The 20,200-nt window shown below is 42.2% G+C and overlaps 1 protein-coding gene across 1 annotated transcript; it reads left to right on the forward strand.

Moving 5' to 3' along the window:
- The first annotated feature begins 18,906 nt into the window (after positions 1-18,906).
- LOC147627395 (peroxiredoxin-2E-1, chloroplastic-like) lies at positions 18,907-19,898 on the forward strand. Its single transcript, XM_086816040.1, has one exon. The coding sequence runs from the start codon at positions 18,980-18,982 to the stop codon at positions 19,706-19,708; it is 729 nt and encodes a 242-aa protein (XP_086672166.1). The 5' UTR covers positions 18,907-18,979; the 3' UTR covers positions 19,709-19,898.
- The last annotated feature ends 302 nt before the right edge of the window (positions 19,899-20,200 follow it).

Raw genomic sequence — 20,200 nt, forward strand, 5'->3', positions numbered from 1 at the left:
TAGTCCTATAACTTCTTATTTGTCTACTATCTATGATAACAATAATAAATATGAGACTAACCCTCTATTAACCAAGATATATTTTCGTGACTCTTCCTTTGGATTTCCCACTAACACTCTCGCCCCAAGAACCACTTGATTGCCAACCAGAGGCCTAGGTTAATCCAATCTAACACGAACCAGCCGTGCCAATGGGTTCTACTGTAGACCCCATCCTAGATCTCCTAACTTCTCCAGAGCATGAACAAATCATAATGAGTGGGAAACCTCATCTAATGCAGCAAGATCTTATGCAAATAACCCCATTTGGCCCCACCACTTTACTCCAAGCCAAAGCTTATGCCACAGGGATACCACCACCATCAAATGTACCATACCTTTTAGTTGGTGAGACAAGCCGAAAGCAAGAGAACTGGGACACATGGAGGAGCAAGAGACCTTATGGTTTGCCAACCCATGGTGGCTGGTGGACTTGCTCGAAATACAAATAGTCACATTCATGATCATCCACACCTACAAGCGATGGAGGCACGAGCATACAATCGAGTCATGGGCTAAGAGGAAATACAAATGGATGCTGATGGCCAAGTTACAATTGAAAACTTTGGTATCTAGCAAGGCTAGAGATTGCCTTTCCTCACCACATCAAAGAATATGCAAATATCTACACTGCATCTCCAAGGCACGAGCATACAATCGAGTCATGGGCTAAGAGGAAATACAAATGGATGCTGATGGCCAAGTTACAATTGAAAACTTTGGTATCTAGCCAGGCTAGAATTGCCTTTCCTCACCACATCAAAGAATATGCAAATATCTACACTGCATCTCCAAGGCATTTGCGTGTGGACCCCCTGTACATGCCAATCAAATGAAGGTTCACGGCCAAGGAGCTCCATACAAGGCGTGCTTAAGTCTCACACTTCATTTACAACTTTCCTTGCTTTGAGCATAGTTCCTTTAATTCACTGAACCAACAATGATAGTTTATGGTTACGATTGTTAACGCATGGCATACGATTCCAGATCCTGCCATTGTAGCAACTATCAGGTTTTTCAAGCTCATCATCCTTCTCATCGACATTCAGGATAATTATGTCCATTGCTACAATAGGGAAGGTATGTGTTTTGATCTCAAACAGTGGCATTATGTATTATTATCATCCCCTCTGCTACCTTCCCTCATACATGCATACAACCTTTAAGGACATGATTGACATGAATTTTTAGGGATCATTGTACGTCCTCCGACTAACATTGCATGTCCTCCAAACAAGGAAAAGCCGCTACAAAGAATATATGGTCCAGCAAACCCTTCAGCAATAGATTCCAAGAACGGAATTTGAATCAGGTAGGGGGGATGTTAACCCCATTTTGGGATTAGCTTAGCATCTATCCATTACATATGAGAGATAGCACAATAAGTGTCATGAAATGGCACTTTAAACATTGTAATTATGAGAATAGTTGGCTATGCCACAAAACTATGTAACTTGTAAGCTTCTAGTTCATCTTTCATTAAGTTTTGGGCACCCAAATGTGAATAAGGGCCAGTTGTATAAATAACATTATTCTCATAATACATGACAATTCTCCTTTGTGCCAATTGAGTCTAGTCTTATCTCGTTGCTCTCGTGTGTCTATGGTGTGTGAGAGAGAGAGTTGAGAGGAGAGAGAGCTACATTATTGGTGCATGTTCCTTTCATGCTTTTATTCTTGAGTGTGAGAGTACAGAGGAGTGAATGTCCTTGTATGGATAATGGCAACCTCATGGTGGGTGATAGCTTGAGGAGGAGACAGGAGAGTGGTGCTAGCTACCACTAGCAAAGCTTGGAGAGTATAGAGGAGTGAATGTCCTTGTATGGATAATGGCAACCTCATGGTGGGTGATAGCTTGAGGAGGAGACAGGAGAGTGGTGCTAGCTACCACTAGCAAAGCTTGGAGTCTATAGAGATATGAGCTTGGACACTAGCAAGTTCCCCACAACAAGTTAAGGTGAGCATTGTCCCATTGCACTAGAAGAGGGATGGTGTAGCTTGTAACACCTAGGTAAAAGCTATATAAATCAGGGGGGCCTCTCATTTTCCACTATTCACTCTCTAACAAGCCAAAGTCTTGCAAATTTTATCAACAAACCTCCCAACCTGACAACTCTCTGTCTCCCCCACTGTTATCATGGGGCAGCTTTGCAAAACAAGGGCATCACAAACCTCCCTAGACATAATGCTGCTCACACCCACCAAGAAGAGGAAGGACACAAATGTCCCCAAACTCTTAGAATATCACATGGTAGCCCACTGACTCTCCCCACTGGGCATTGAGCTTCTTTTCAGGAAGTTCAAGGCCACATGATCACAGCAGGATCCAATCCAAGAGAAGGTGGAGCACAAGCTCACCTATCAACAAACACCAGTGCAACCAAGTCGCCAAACAGCCAGAAGTCATGGAGCTCGTGGATAGACTCAATGGGCTAGCAACTCTTTTAACTTAGGGGCTAGACCTTAGCACCTGCTTCAGATTTATTTCCTCGTTGACACACATCTTAGTACTCGCACATTTCAAGATTCTACAGGAGCTAACTTAACATTGGCCCTAATGTGGATGTTGTCCGTGAGCCTTGCACCTGCCTAGAGCCACAAAACCCTACCCAAAACTGAGTGGAGCACAAGGGATGGTCTGAGACATCATCAAAGGCCTAGTCAACAAGGATGGTGTGAATGGGAAGACATTTCTCAATGTAACCTCATTACCCTAGCTAGGGTTCTCACCATGCTAGCCAGCCTTAGGTGGTGGATAGATAGGTATAGCAGGTGTAGCCTATCCCTCCTCGCTTGTCTCACCATGCTAGCTAGCCAGCCTTAGGTGGTGGATAGATAGGTATAGTAGGTGTAGCCTATCCCTCCTCGCTTGTCTCAAGTAAGGTTCATCGATGAACTGGACCGACCACTTCCATCACAAGCTCCACATCATCTGCACAAACCCGGTCGTCACCGGCAAGTTCAGAGTAGCCATGGTCTAAAGAGAATGCAAAGGAGAGAGAGAGCTTGAGTTCCTTGTGCAAGCACACAAACACACACAAGAGAGTGCAAGACACAAGAGAGAGATGGATGGCTGAATTTTCTTCCTCTCTTCTCTATTTTTCATATAGCTAAAAGATAAGAATACATACATAAAGGAAAAGTACTCTCTTACAATAACATACAAATGGTCGGTCCATAGTGTGAACTCGACTATATGAGCTAGTGCTATAACTATGCCATAACTCTAGTACTCCAAAGTGGCTATCACACAGCTTGTCATCCATTGCCCGCATATCAACCATAATCTCACCAACCGTGCTAGTGGCATACCCCTCGAGCTCAACTCCACACACTGCACTCCAAGTAAGCTCCTAAACCTATGGAGGTTCTCTATGCTCAATGTCTTCGTGAAGATGTCAGCCATCTGATCCTCGGTGCTAACATATACTAGATCTACATCTCCTGCTAGAACCTTCTCCCTCACAAAGTGATAGTGCACCTCAATGTGCTTCGTTCTAGCATGGTATACTGGGTTACTGGCCAACTGTATACTGCTCATGTTGTCATAATAAATGACAACTACCCTGTCCATGGGCTTACCTATATCACCAAGTAGCTTATGAAACCAAGCTACCTCACAAGCTACCCATAGCAACACCGTTGTAGTCTGCCTCTGTACTCGACAAGGCAACTGCTAGCTGCTTATTACTGCTCCAACTCACAGCAGCACTCCCAAATGAGAACATAAAAGCATTGGTAAATCTCATGTCTATAGTAACACTACTAGCCCAATCAACATCTGTGTACCCATGTCTATAGTAACACTACTAGCCCAATCAACATCTGTGTACCCATGTAGCTGTATCTCTATACCAACCTCATAAAAAAGTCCATAATCAACGATGGACTTTATGTACTTGAGAATCCATCTAGCTGCATCTAAGTGTGACTTCGTAGGGGGGCAGCATAAACTGACTCACAAGTCCAACAGCATAGCTCAAATCTCGCCTAGTAAGGTCATGTAGATCAAGCTACCTACTAGTATATATGCGCCTGTACGTAGTGGGGTCCTCCAAAAGCTCACCTGCAGGTGCGAAAAGATTTGTGTTCTGCTCCAATGGCACTAAATTAGGCTTACAACCTATCATACCATACTTGGACAGCATGTTCAAGCCATACTGCCTCTACAGTAACAAAATGCCACCATGAGATGATCTCACCACCTCTATGCCCAAGAAATACCGCAGCTCACCCAAATCCTTCATCTCAAACTTTTTCTTCAAAAGCCCTCTGACATCATGTATGCCAACATCACTATCATCAGTGATAATCAAGTCATCCACATAGATGACTAATAGAATGATCCCTCTATTTGTCTTTTTCATATAAAGTGAAAAGTCTGCATTGGATATCTAAAATCCAATGGTAACAAGATACTCCCCAATCTTATTTGACCATGCTCTAGGTGCCTACTTCAATCCATGCAAGGCTTTGTGTAAGCTGCACACAAAATCTGGGTGTGCATCACTCTTATAACCTAGTGGTTGCATCATGTATACTTCTTCTTACAAATCACCATGTAAAAAGGCATTCTTTACGTCCATCTGATGTAAATGCCAACCCTTTGTTATGCAGCCATAGCAATGACAACTCTCACAGTTGCCATTCTTGCAACCGGCCTAAATGTCTCCTCATATAGTCAATGTCATAAGTTTGCACATAGCCCTTGGCAACCAATCTTGCCTTATACCTGCTCACTGAACCATCAACATTATGCTTGATTTTATACACCCACTTACATCTAATTGCCTTCTTTTCCTTAGGCAAAGGCACTAACTCCTATGTTGCATTTGCATTTGCATTTGCATTTGCATCCAATGCTGCCATCTCCTCATTCATGGCATCTTCCCATTTCTTATTTCCAAGTGCCTACTAGTAGGTTCCAACTCCTCTATCCCTTTAACCATGTAAGCATAATGATAGGCTGTATATCCATCATATCTCAACCTGTCTACAAGGTACCTAACCCTCGTAGACCTACATACACCTGGATCACTGCCAAGTGTCCTCAAAACAACCCTGGTTCTCCTTAGACCAGGAGTAACACAGACGAAAAGAGGTGATGATGCCCTTACCTGTGTATTTCTTCCTTGCTTATTGTTCTTACCTCTTGCTTGCCTCCTTAGCTCTCACACAAACCAGAGCTTTGATACCATAAAGAGAATGTGGGGGAGAGAGAGAGAGAGAGAGAGAGATCTTGAGTTCCTTTTATAAGCAAACACACACACACACACACAAGAGAGTGCAAGACACAAAAGAGAGACGGATGGCTGAATTTTCTTTTATCTTCTTCTCTTCTCTATTTTTCATATAACTAAAAGATAAGAGTACATACATAAAGGGAAAGTACTCTCCTACAAATAACATACAAATAGTCGGTCCATAGTGTGAACCCGACTATATGAGGTAGTGCTATAACTATGCCATAACTCTAGTACTCCAAAGTGCATGTCACACAGCTTGTCATCCACCATTGGTGGCATATCAACCATAATCTCACTAACCGTGCCAGTGGCATAAGTGTGGAAGATATCACCCAAGCGGGTCATCAATGTCTGTCATAGCACTAATTGAGCTTGATATCTCAACATGGTCCTCACCAAGGTCCTTTACTATGCTACTAGGTGGGAAGAGCTCCCCAAACTATACAGTCCAAGGTTTTGGCCACCTTGAGCAAAAATCTTCCGTAAATACAAGCCCCACAAGCTTCCTCCTCTGTGGACTCTCCCAAGAAGTAAAGAATGGGATAGGAAATAGATGCCACCGATGCCTTTGCCGAGACAACTCTGATGGGGACACACCAACATGGCAGGTGGAAGTGGGCAAGTGCAGCACCACCAGACCCCCAATGAAGAGCACGTCCACTTTGGTGGCAGCCCATCCTACATATAATTCCCTATGGATAAAGAAGTATCAAGAATGCACGTTCCATTTCCAGGGAAGAAAATTCTCTATTTCACAAGAGGCTACATAAAACATTATTGAAACACGTTGGTGGATCCAAGAATGCCATCTCACCTTAGGTGAGAGCTTCTCTAGGGCTATCTTTGACTATCAGGGTCTCCTTTTAGACTTCCCCATAGCCTTTGCCTCTACTATGATCCACAGCCTTGCTAGGCACATGATAGAATTCATGGCTAGATAAAAGGAGCAAGAGAATGTGGCCCAGCAAGCACTCCTCCTGGGGCACATGCTAACATTGCCGAGCTGGAAACTCAAAAGAATGCGATTGCACTCAATGACAAGTTGCAAGTTCAGGCTCTTGAAGCCAACTCTAGGATCAACCACTTGCAGAGAGAGCTGGAGGTGATGAAAATGAAAGTCGAGGGAGACAAAGCATCCAGGGCATAAACACAAGAGGAGCTCACCCATGCCATACCGCACTCCACTACACAAGGCTAAAACAATGGCACACGAAATAGGCAACAACATGGACAAAGTCAACAACAAAATGTTCAAGCTATAGGCATTGTGGCCCTTAGCACATGACAGTGAAGCATGATTAGATAGAGAAGCTATGGGGGCTCATAAATGTATATCAGCATTACAACATTAAGCTTGAAAACCATAGAATGAGATGATTAAAGTACACATAATACACGAGTTTGACCACACAAAGCTTGCATCATTCATTGATTTAAGAGCCAATTTATAGGCTAAATACAAAAGTGATTAGAGCACACAATTTGTGATTAGGTGCCCACGATTCTCTCCACCTCCCTTCATTAATGCATCGTGGCCTAGATTCATGCAAGGGTAAATGCTAGTTTGACTTTTATGCCTTGTTTTACTTTTATGCTTTTACATGCTATCATTTACAAGACGTTGGTCACATGCTATGCATTTGTGTTGGTGGATAGCCAACGCGTACCGTTATTCATATTAACACGTTATAGACAAAGACAAAGAACATAAATGAATATCATAAATAGAAGTAAACAAAAGACAAGTAGTCGGAAAACCATTTGTATCTGCATATATTGTTGCTTCTCTGTGAATACACATATGCTTTAGTGACTGCGCTTTACGCCATAAGGTGTTTTCGGTTAAGATATAAAGCGACACATACTTTCAGTATGCTGGTTGAATAATGAATAAGGATAAAATGCAGATAACTAAGGATATAACTAAGGGTTAACACCTAGCACACCCGGTGAGTTTTCCACTCCACGAACGAAAGACAAACCCACTTGACGAGGATAGGTAATAGTAAAACCAGATTCTGTAACTTCCTGAGCAGAATTTTCCTGAAAAACTAATCCAGTTCTATCTAAAATGGACATCTATAATATGAGCAGATGGATGAACTTGTGTATAAGATTGAAATTGAGAATTTAAATAATCAAAAAAAGAATGAGAGTGGGCTTCTGGATTGTCGGTTTCTAGATGATCTTCATGCTGCTCCACGGCCTTTGGATGGTTACTCTAACCATATAGTCAAGTAACGGCACCTTTTCTGTGTGCTCGAGTCGAACCCTTAGATGATTGGCCTTTGTGTGCAGGTTCTTTGTATCGGGTAGGGCGCTCCGCACTTTGTCATCAATCAGGAGTTGCTAACAACAACGATCCTTCGAAGGCAATTGCTAATTCAAGGGTGGCACATCCCTGCTGAAATGAGCCACAATATTTTGCACTAATCGCCAGTTGGATGGAAGGGGCAGATTCGCAAAGCATAATGTTTCCACTACTTCTTGTATACATATTGCACATCGCTTAACCTCCATCTCCAGAACCTAAACTGATTTTTTCAGTTGTCTTGCCTGCACTTCCAAAACTCTTGCCTTGCCTTCACTTTCTTTTACATATTCTGTATGTTCATTCTGCAGGCACTAAAGTTCTTCTTCATATTGTTCCAGCTTCTTGACTATATCCTTTAGCTTAGTAGAAGCAGCATATTTTTCATGTAGTTTTGTTATCCTGGCCAAATCATGCACTTTTTCATCTTCCAACTCAGCATTACGATCTTCCAACTGTTGATTAGCTAGTTTCAATCCCTCAACTTCATTTTTATACTGCTCGGCATTGTGATGAAACACCTGAGTTTGCTCCTAAATTACAATATACTTTATATGAAGTTGGGCTAAAGCTATATCTATAGATGAGCCTACCTACTTGCCCTTGCCTTTAGGATCATTTGATGTTTGGCATTGATCCTTCTGAGTGTCATGTCTTGCCGATTGCTGAATAGGACCAAGAGGTCCTTCTGGTCCGCCACCTTATGCCGGATTCATCACATCATGTTGTCGAGTGTCGGAGCTCATCCGTGCGGCATGCCATTTCAATATTTTTTTTGAATTCTTCAATGTATCCTACATATAAGTTGTTCATGAGCTCCTAGATGTGAGCTTCATAAGTATCCACCTCGCTTGCGGATAACTCATACACTCCTTGATCATCATCAGCTTCAAGAGCACTAACTTTGCTCTGCATGACTTGCAAGGTTGCCCGATCTGCCTTGGCTTGGGCCTCATGTTGACTTTGCAGCTCGGCATTCGTGTATTTTTGCTGCAGATCCTGAATCTACTGTTGCATCTGCATTTTTTCTTGCAACACTTGTGATTGCTCTTTGGCCTAGAGCTCAATGATGTTACAAAAATTAGCATGCTCTGCCTCTAGAGTTTGTACCTTCTGTTGGACTACAGAGAGGTTTTGTAGGTCTTCTTTGGATTTTTGTAGCTCCTCTTTTGTTGATTCTATGCCAGTCTGAAGGACTACTGTCTTTTCAACACGCTAAGAAATATACATGCAAGTAGCTTGCAGCATGACCGGATCCACTTCCTCCACAGTATCTAAAAAAAGAAGAAATATGGCCGGAGCTCCTCTTCGTAGCAACTAGATCTGGAAGGGTAGTTCCTTCAGTGGATTCCTTCCGAGGTTGTTCTTCTTACACTCCTTCTGTAACTTCCTCGTGCACTTGATTCTTCTTATTCTTTTTATCTTTGAGGAAAAATATGAAGACACCCAACAATAATATTAGGACTCTAAATATCCTCAAAACTCCCTGATGCATGAATTGAATATATAGACCAATCTTGGTCTTCAAATTTGGCCCAATAGTCTGGAGTTCTACCTTCAGTTTGCTCTGCAATAATATTCATGCCCATGAAATTGTTTTGCTTGCTAAAGCATACTGATAGAGACCCATGGTCCTTCTAGGCATGTATGTAACTTTGTGTGTTAAAATAATCATCTGGATTAAGAATCTAAAATGCAGTTTGTTCTAAGCCTCTTCGGCACCTCCACGGCCCCTTCCAAAGGCAACCCAAAGACTTGAGAGATATTTTATAGAAAATATAATATTTCCTTAAGTTGTTTTAACTATGTTGTTCTTTTGCACCTCCAAGAGCTGCTACAAAACATCTGGGCCGAGCACGTGAGGATTCCATGACAACAAAGCAAATTGCAAGAGACCCATCTTCTCTAGCCAAACACGGTTGAGGTTGAGATCGATGTCAAGAACTGCCATGAGTTTCTTGAACTCGACCATGGCTGTGACGAATGAATTTTGTGAGCGAAGAAAGCAATGAAAGTGAAGAAAGTAGTGAGAGTGAAGAAAGCAATGAGAGCAAAAGTAGTGCGAGAGCAGCGAAATCGACAATAATAAAAGAGCACAAATGAAAGATGAAGAGTGTGTGATGAAGATGTTAAAATGTAGTAGTGATATGCTAAACGACCAAAAGATCTACACACAATTTCATGATGATGATAATAATGAAGGCCCACAACATTCGAAAGGATAGTGTGGCAAAGTGAATGAAGGGAAGTAAAAGAAAGGTCGCCCCACAATATAATAATAATAGCCCAATTTGGATATACATGAACCAATGCATGATGATAACGTGGACGGGGACACATGGTAGGTATGTGCATGACAGAAATAGTGTACACTGGAACAAATGCCGGTTCTAGTAACCGTCCAAAATAAGGCTTTAATCGAAAACCATTCATGGGCTTTGGCATTTTCACACCACCATGTGCAGGTGACAAATTTGGAAAATATCCGATATGGGCCCGTCCACCACAACTTAAGTTTACTCAAATGAGGACCCATTCTAGAATTAAATAATAAAACCAAATCATTAACATCAAAAAACCAGAATTTTGTATTCTAATCAATCCACGGCTTCCTCCAGTGCTGGATGACATCAGATGTCCAGATGCTCTGCAACCTCTTCTTCTCCAAACGCCAATAACTGCTCCAATTAGTTTGCTTCGGACTTTTTTGAAGATAATCGGGCAATCTCACTACCATCTTAAACTGGGTACAACAAATTCCATTACAATCTAGCCCGTAAACCATGGAAAACAGTGTTTCCATGTTGCTGATTTTTGTAAGTAATCCGAAATGCCCATAATGCAGAGTACAGCTTTTGGTCCCAATATGTCATTCTCATTAACCCCACTTTCTTCAAATTTTTCTGTAAGATCTTACTGGAGGATTCAACCTAACCAGGGCAAACGGTGTTTGCCTTGCTGACTTGTAAGAGGTCCGAAATGCCCATAATGCGGAGTATAGCTTTTGGTCCCAATTTGTCCAATTCTCATTGACCATTCTCTTCAAAATTTTCTGTAAAATCTTATTGGAGGATTTGGCATGACTATTGGCATGTGGATAATACACTATAGATTTCTTATGAATGATCATGTGCTATTGAGTTAATCTCTTAATCACTTCATTCAAAAAATGTCCACCCTGATAACTAATTCAATCGGACAACCAAACCTACTCATGATCATTTCATAAAAGAAACTTTGCCACTGAGAGCTAGATTTATTATCTCTCAATGCCTTGGCTTCCACCCATTTGGTACAATAATCCATGGCTTCTACTAGAATATATCTATTGCCAATTTGCTGAGCTAGAGCTAGAGGCTTAAATGGTATGATAAAATCCAGACCCCATTTTTGAAAAGGTTCCATCAGGAGAACTGGATTATGTGGCATCCAATCCACTGCACTCGACTGGCCAAGTCGCGAGCAAATTTTCATGTATCTTTGATCACTATATGCCACCATAATCCAGCTTCAAAAAAAATTTGGCCTGTTACTTCTCCAGAAAAATGGCTACCACTAACACCTTGATGAGCTTCCATCAATACGGCTTGATGTGCTCATGTGACTGTACACACCGGCGAATAATTTGATCAATGCCCATTTTGTATAATTGGCTTGCAATCACCAAAAAGGTTTTACTACGATCTAAATGCTTCCAATGATCTCGTCATGACTACTTGAAAATTTCCTTATGTGAAGAAAAAAAGCATTTCATCATACCAATCCAGAAAATTTCATTTTGTGAAGAAAAAAAGCATTTCATCATACCAATCCAGAGCCACAACAATCCGGAACAAATCTAAATCTAGCAACTGATCCGATACACCTTTCGGAGGTTCTCCAGTGTCAATCTGAGACAAAAAATCAGCCACTACATGTTGATTGCCTGGTGTATGATGAACAGTGAATTCAAACTCTTGCAATATCAGCACCTGGCTAATTTTCTTGATAAATTAGGTTTATTGACCAAAAACACCAAAGCATGATGATCCACATGAAAAGTAAAGTTTGTTGCCCAAAAGATAATGCCATAACTTCTTCACACTGAATAAATCAATCCAAGTGCTTCCCGCTTTGTAGTAGAATAATTCTTTTTTGCTCTAGACATCATCCAACTGGCATAATAAATTGGTCGAAACCATCCATTGTCAGATTCTTGCATGAGCACACTCCCAATTGCCACATCTGATACATTAACAAATACATGGAATCGTCTGGCCCGATTTGGTGGTCAAACAATTGGAGAGACTTCCAACATCAATTGTAAATACCAAAAAGATTTTTGACAGGCATCTACCCATTGATACAAAACATCCTTCTTCGTGAGAAGATACATTGAATAAGACACATCTCCATGCATCTGCCATGCCATTTGATTTGACCCAGAAATATCCCTAATTCCTTGATGTTACGAGGTGCCATTAAAGCTTTGATTACTTTCACCTTCTTGGAATCCACCGCAATTCCGGTTGCTAACACTACGTGTCCTAAAAGGATTCCACTAGTTACTGCAAAGGCGCATTTAGCCGGATTGAGACAAAAGCAGGTAGTACGGCACCTCTCTAGACAAAGTGCTAAAAACAGAAGATAATCCACCATCTTGCTAAAGACACTAAAATCATCTAAGAATACTCTCATGAAAGTGACTACGTAATCATATAAAATCTCCTTAACCATTCATTGAAATGCTGTTGGAGAATTCTAAAGACCAAATGTCATCACATTAGAAGCAAATTCTCCCCATTCTGTAACAAAAGTTGTCTTCTCCTGATCATCCGGAGCCATCAAGACCTGATTATTGTAGCATTATATGGTAGCGATGTGTGTGAACACACTTAGGACCGTCGGGACACCTTTTCCCACTAGGAGGTTTTTTCCCCCGTGCATGGGGTGTGTACTTATCTTTTGCATTTGTTCATTCTAATCTAGTGAGTTTGTGGGCTCTCAAGCTTCTCTATCTTGTGTGTGTGCATTGTTGCAACCCTAACCCTAATTTCAACAATTGGTATTAGAGCTAGCTTCCTTGACACTTGATCTAGTAGTCTACCTCCCTCCTCACCACGACCCTGTTTTTCTATCTCCGATTGAGATACCCTCTTAGGAGAAGAAAGTACATATTGATCTAGTAGTCTACCTCCCTCCTCACCACGACCGTGTTTTTCTGTCTCCGATTGAGATACCCTCTTAGGAGAAGAAAGTACATATTGTAGTGTGTTATATACCGTAGCATCTACAGTGTCTTCAACAACATCAACCATCATACTTTTGCCAGTAACACTCTATTCTCTACTTTTCTGTCTCCGATTGAGATACCCTCTTAGGAGAAGAAAGTACATATTGTAGTGTGTTATATACTGCAGCATCTACAGTGTCTTCAACAACATCAACCATCATACTTTTGCCAGTAACACTCTATTCTCTACTCTGTTATTTTTCATACACTTTGAAGGTGATTTAGTCAGTTGGCAGCCATCCAGGGTTGCATTCAGTGAATATTGAGAACTTGCAGTAGTGTGTTAAAAGAATTTACATTTGGTAGAAAGTCATGGCTGGCAGTAGTGATGTATTCAACATGTCTGTTGAGGACAAACTTGATGGGACTAACTACCCATTGTGGTCCTATATGATGAGGCATGTATTGGTTGCTAAAGGCCTTTGGAATGTGGTCAGTGGTAGTGAAACTTGTCCTGTTTCACAACTACCAGTGCAACCAGGTGCTACAGGTACATCTAAAGTAGAATCTAATATAGATGTGGCTCCTCCACATGCACCACCAGTACCTCCCACTACTGCTCAAATGAGATGGGATGGAAGAGATGCACAGGCACATGCATTGCTTGCACTTTCTATGAAGCGAAGCATTATTTCTCATATTTGGTCATGTAAGACTTTAAAACAGGCATGGAATGCACTTGCTGCATTATACCAGGTGCGCAATGAAGCATGTGTTGCATATCTGCGTAAACAGTTAGAGTCTGAGCACATGAATGAGGGAGACTCAATGGATAGCTTCTTGACCAAGATCAAAAATTTGAAGGAGGAGCTTGCTAGTATAGATGAGATATATCATGATAGTACATTTGGTGCCCACAGTTCTTGCTAGATTCTTATCATAGTTTTGCCTCTACCCTTAGACTCATGATGAAGGGAAATCCAAATGCCCTTACATTTGATGAGTTGGTTTTAGTACTCTTGTAAGAAGAGCAGTCTAGGCAAAACAGATCTGTTATGTGAGTTGGTGAGACCAAGCTTTTGTTGCCAATCAGAAAGACAAAGGTAAAGCTTCTTCCATGGTGGCTATAAGCCAAAATCAAAATCCTCAAGTAAGGATGCAGAGATAGAAGGTGATAAGCCTAAAAAGAAGGGCAAGTGTCACTATTGCAAGAAACCAGGGCACTACATAAATGAGTGCAAGAAAAAGCTAGATAAGGAGAAAAAGAAAGAATCGGGCATGGCAGTAGCTGATGCATCTGCACCAGGTGCAAAGAAGAAGGAATCTACACTCAAGATGATTGGGCATGGACAGTACATTGCAGCTATGACCCTTCTGTTCATGATGTATGTATGTCAATGGCAGAATCGGATGCTTGGTACTTTGATAGTGGTGCTAGTAAGCACATTACTTCACAAAAAAATTTGTTCTCATCTCTGGAATCTGTCTCAAGTGCAGGAGCCGTCACATGTGCAAATGGTTCCTCATATCCTGTCAAAGGATTTGGTATAGTTCTGCTCACTACTGCAAATGGGGGTGCATTTACTCTTTCTAAAGTTTTATATGTGCCAGGCATTAAGAAGAACTTGTTGTTAGTTTCAGCCTTAGCCTTGTCAGGCTTGACGGTGAAATTTGTGGATGACAGATGTATAGTTTAGGATAGAAATGATGGTTATTCTATCATTGCCTTGGTTATTCTATCATTGCCTCAGGTACCTTATTTCATGGCCTATACAAGATGAATGTATTTGAGAAGTTGCCACATGATGCTTGCTCAGTCTCTACGACTCGTGCTATGAGTGATGTAGAATTATGCCATGCACGATTTGGCCATCTAAATTATGGCAATTTGTTATGCCTTCAAAGGCATGATATGGTGTCTGAGCTGCCAACTCTTGAGACCCCTACTAGACATGTATGTGAGGGGTGTATTCTTGGTAAAATGCATTAGGCATCATTTCCAAAGGATGGATCTGTGAGAGCTGTTAAGAAATTACAGCTTATACATAGTGATGTATGTGGTCATATGAGGACTCCATCTATTGGAGGATATCTCTACTTGCTTTCTTCAATTGATTGATGTGCTGAGATCTCATTGCTTTTGACCTCTTGCTCTCTCTCAGATCTACCAATACCGCCTTCTTCTGGTGGTTGACCTTGAGTACTTAGTATTGTGTGGAAGCATGTGTGATAGGGACGGACCTTGATGGCTCTGATACCACCGCTGTAGGGTTTGTGGCCCTTAGCAGTGAAGTACGATCAAATAGAGAAGCTACGGGGGCTCATAAATGTATATAAAAATTATCGCATTAAGCTTGAAAACCGTAGAATGAGATGATTGGAGTGATAGAGCACACGATTTGTGATTAGGTGCTTGATTAGGCGTCCATGATCTCTCCAACTCCCTTCATCAATGCATCGTGGCCTAGATTCATGCAAGGGTAGATGCTAGTTAATTTTATGCTTTTACATACTATCATTTACAAGATGTTGGTCACATGCTATGCATTTGTACTTAGATAATTGTATGCATTTGTACTTGGATAATGCTTGATTTCCAACACAAGTAGTGGAAGGATTTCTAGAGGGCCATCAAAGCAAAGGATCAAATCATTGCTCAACTAGAACAACAAATTACAGAAATGATAGCCATGCCACAATAAGAGCAAGTCGCAAAGAAGGTCGACATCCTAATGGATGCGCCATCCCTCCCCACCACCTCTAACATCCTCGAGCCTCTAGCACACCAAAGCCTCTAGCTCCTCCAACAATCCTCTAGCTTCCTCGAGCTCTAGCACAAGAAAAGCCTCTAGCTCCTCCAACAACACATCTTCATCGACGAAGAGATTGTTACAAATGTGGATCTAAGGAGGCTCAAAGCAAGTGACAGAAGTCATCATTTTAAGAATATGTCAATTAATCATTTAATTAAGGACACTACTAATCAAGGCAAACACATAATCTCTTTACGATAATCAAGTTCCATACACCCATATTTATAGCCTTGGGAAGGGCTCCAATCCATGCTTTGTGTGCACCTACATGTGCCTCCTTGCACTTTCCATGCGCTACCTTTTTGATCTTTGACTTCACCTTTTACAAATTACCATACAAATCAACCTTTGCCAATGTACCCTTAGTCTATCCTTTTCTAATGTGCATGCTCCTTCCCTTGCTCTATTCATGTTGCACCCTCACACATTGTGTTCCTCGACACCTCCTCTCAATGTGATGAGCGTCCACCTAAAATGTATTGACCTGACCTACACTCTATACTCATATGGTTGGAGTGATCCATCTAGGATACTCTGTGAGCTACAATTTTGGCTTTGTCTTGACACTTTATATACCGGGAGAGTGGGGTTACAACCCGGGGTTAGGAGCCATGCCATTTCTTTACTAGCACCCTTGGTGCCCTTCATTTTGTTGGCCTCTTTGGCTTGTTCTCCACCTTGGACTCAAAGGATTTTAGCTTGTTCCTTTTTCTTGTGGATGACTTAATGGCTCTTGTCCATTTCTTTCTCAAGAGCTCTTTCTTTATCCTCACACACTTACTACGTGCGTGCTTATTTGACCGTGTTTTTATCAAGGGTTACATATTTTCCAATTCTTGGTCATAAATTTGCCTGCTCATATTGGCGGCATTTCAATGTTTTTGGTAACTTTGTTAATAGTGGCCCTTGATGCTTGTGATTGGTCCTTTACTTCTTCTTCTACAAAAAAGTTTTTTCTTGATGGTAAATTATTAATCAGAACTCCTCTTGATGATGCATGAATGCTATATGTATTATAACATGAATGCTATATGTAATGCTTATCACATCATGGCCATGTGGACAACTCATTTGGAATGCACCTGAACAAGGTCTTAGAAAACTCCTCCTTTGCACCAAGGTTTACAAAACCTAGCGCTTTTTTTTGGTTTTATATATTTTTTAAATTTGAAACCTTATCTAGTCATTTCTACCGCTTGTTCTTCCTTTGTGACAACTGTTTTTCTCGTCGTGCTACTGCAAGTCGTGGCCAGTTTTGTTACCGCCTCCTCCTTGTGGCCCTCTGCTATAGCACCTTCAGTAGCTCTATGATGCACTTCTCATGCGGCGTAAAACTTAACACTTCTTTGATCGGTTTCCTCATAAATCCTGAGCTTCCTTAAGCAGACAACTTGCGCTTTGCTCTCTCTTCTCTTGTGCATTGGGGCTCAGGAGTCAAGCTTCAAAAAAGGGTGTGGATCGTCTCGCCTCCCAGTTTGGTTCAAGAACATGTCTATTCTGCCCCTACTTGTTTAAACTCTCTGGATTTGTAATGGGCAGCAACAATCAAGCTTCGGAGGTCACGAGGCTGTGCCTCCGCCTCCTTACCCCTCTTCTCTCGATAGCCTCGTTGGTCTTGCTCCTAAAAAGCAAACATGTTGCTTTCGCTTGATACAGTTTTGGACACGACTCGTTTTGCCGAAAGTTCGTTGAATAGTGATCGCGTGCTTCCTTTCTTCTCAACTTATTGCTGCTCGAGCTGTCGTCTGTTGCTCTAGGTGCCATGCCCTTCTCTACTATTGTCATGCTTGCTGTATGGAGGTTTGCTCCTTTATCCCACTTACTTGGCTCGTAACTAGCTACCTCCACAGGCAGAGAGAACCTTGCAGCCGGACCCTGTTGTTGCTCCCCCCTCTCAATCCTAATAAAAATAAGGAAAACCAAAACTCTAGAAGAAAAATTTGGTATCTTCCTAATGAAGGCGCTAACCCTTATTACTTAGTTAATAAAGGCTTCCAATCACATGCTAAGAATATCTCCTTATTACCTCCTAACACCTAGCTCTATACCATGTTATGAATGTGGATCCAAGGAGGCTCAAAGCGAGTGATAGAAATCATCATTAAGAATATGACAATTAATCATTTAATTAAGGACACTACTAATCAAGGCAATAGACTCAAGGCAAACACATAATCCCCTTACAATAATCAAGTTCCATACACCTATATTTACAGCCTTGGGAAGGGCTCCAACCCATGCTTTATGTGTACCCTAGTGCCAACCATGTGCCCATAAATGCTCATACTACATGTGCTTCCTTACACTTTCCATGTGCCACCTTTTTGACCTTTGACTTTGCCCTTTACAAATGACCATACAAATCAACCTTTGCTGATGTACCCTTAGTCTATCCTTTTTTAATGTGCATGCTCCTTCCCTTGCTCTATTCATGTTGCACCCTCACACATTGCTTTTCTCAATAGAGATCACCACATCCACATTTCACACAATCCTCTCCAAAGTGCCTTATGCTTCCCATACCACCCTTGCCATGCTCTTCCTCCAAAACACAATCTCTTTCATCGAGCCCTCCAACATCTTCCATTTCCCTCACCATGTCCTTTGCCTCAACCTTTGATCATGGTGTAGAGTCCTTAACTTCTCGGACTGCTTGGACAAGGGGGGCTACATTGATCTCTTTGTGCAGAGTCCTTAACTTCTCCGACTGCTTAGATGAGGGGGACTACATTGATCTCTTTGTTCTCGATGAGCTATGCCCATATGCAACCTCTATAGACATCATTAACAGAGCCATCAATGGATGCACACACATGGTCGGCATGCAGTGGGGATGAGGCCCTACAACCATCTCATCGTGGAGGCCAACATTGTCTACAAACCCAATGGCATCCTAGTTTTGTATCATAAGATCCGTTGGAAGCAACTACATGTAACTCATGAGCACCAGCAAACGGCCACCTCAGTGGCCTACCCCCAAGGTATCTTGGATGATGAATACAAGGAGGCCCACGAATTTTATCGATCCATGAATACATGGAAGCTAGTGCTTGATATAAAGGAAGAGGAAAACGACACTACCAAGGACAAGGATGATAATGATGCGTCTCACAGCAAGGACATGTAAGAGGAACAATAGGATCAACGCTGGTGCCCCAAGTGCAAGGAGCTGCAATAAAAAAATTGGACAAATTTTTTAAGCTTTTCAAAATGAAATAAATTAGAACATCAGGCGAGCGGGTCCACAGTCCATAGTCCGGCCGGGTGTGAACGCGGCTTTAACAAGGGGTATATTCTTGTAGGGTTTGCTCAGCTCACGCAGGTAAATTTGGGCCTGTCTGTGTAGAGAAGAACGAAGATGACAATGGTGAAGGCAATGGTTGGCCCTCTTGCAGCTACTGGTCTGCTGCCAAGATATGTACCCTTGGCCTTCACGAACAAGTCCTTGGGCTTTGCGTCTTCCCAAGCATTGGCCTGCCGTCCTCTTGAGGCAAAGGTCTACCCTCCTTGCACACTGCGCAGGACCATGCCTTCCAGGTCTCCAATGGCTATGCTGATCCCTGCGTCTGCTGCAAGTACTGCCGCGGTCGCAGCTGCCCCCATCGCTGTGGGTGACAAGCTGCCTGATGCCACATTCGCTTACCTCGACAAGGAGGGCCAAGTCCAGACGGTCAGCGTGGCCGATCTCACCAAGGGGAAGAAGACTGTACTCTTTGCGGTACCGGGGGCTTTCACTCCCACATGCTCCCAGAAGCATCTGCCTGGGTTTGTGCAGAAAGCTGATGAGCTCCGTGCCAAGGGGGTGGACACCATTGCATGCATATCTGTCAATGATGTCTTCGTCATGCGTGCATGGGGCGACAGCATCGGTGTCGGTGATAAGGTCTTACTGCTCTCAGATGGGAACCTCGCCTTCACCAGCGCCATCGGGGTTACTCTCGACCTCAGTGATAAGCCCGTTGGCCTCGGTGTTCGTTCAAGGCGATACTCCCTCCTCTCAGAGGACGGCGTCGTAAAAGTGCTTCACTTGGAAGAAGGGGGCTCTTTCACGAGTAGCGGAGCTGAGGATATCCTAAAAGCCCTGTAATCTGATGGAGGTTTGGATAATATCAATAATCAAGCTGATAGAGAAATAGACGTTGTGTGATTGTAGTTAAACAACAGCATAGTAGATCTAAATGTTGAATAAGAACCATCAATTCCACGTTTACTTTGTAATCACTATATGCTGTGAGATCTTGTGTTTGTTGATATCATACATGGCGAGTTTTATCTCCTGTTGTAGTTTTTTCACAGTTTTTGGGGCCTCTAGTAATCTGTTTCATAATTACCATTTGCTGTGTTTGTTGGTATCATACATGGTGAGTTTTATCTCATGTTTTCTCTAACTATTGTAGTTTTTCACAGTTTGTGGGGGCTCTAGCGGTCATTAATCTGTTTAGCCTGCAGGTTGAATTGTGACTTGATCCTATTATTGTACCCCTAGTCCATGGTACTCCTACAGTCTCTTTGGCCTTGGTCACTGGGGGACCTTTACTCCTGCAGTGCCCTAAGCTGGCCTTAACCCCAGGGACTTTGT

The sequence above is a fragment of the Cibotium barometz genome, chromosome 21 (genome assembly GCF_041138505.1).
Source record: "Cibotium barometz isolate CiBa-2024 chromosome 21, ASM4113850v1, whole genome shotgun sequence".
Classification (NCBI taxonomy): Eukaryota; Viridiplantae; Streptophyta; class Polypodiopsida; order Cyatheales; family Cibotiaceae; genus Cibotium; species Cibotium barometz.

Coding starts and splice junctions, on each gene's coding strand:
- LOC147627395 (XM_086816040.1), top strand. CDS start 18,980: ATGACAATGGTGAAGGCAATGGTTGGCCCTCTTGCAGCTACTGGTCTG.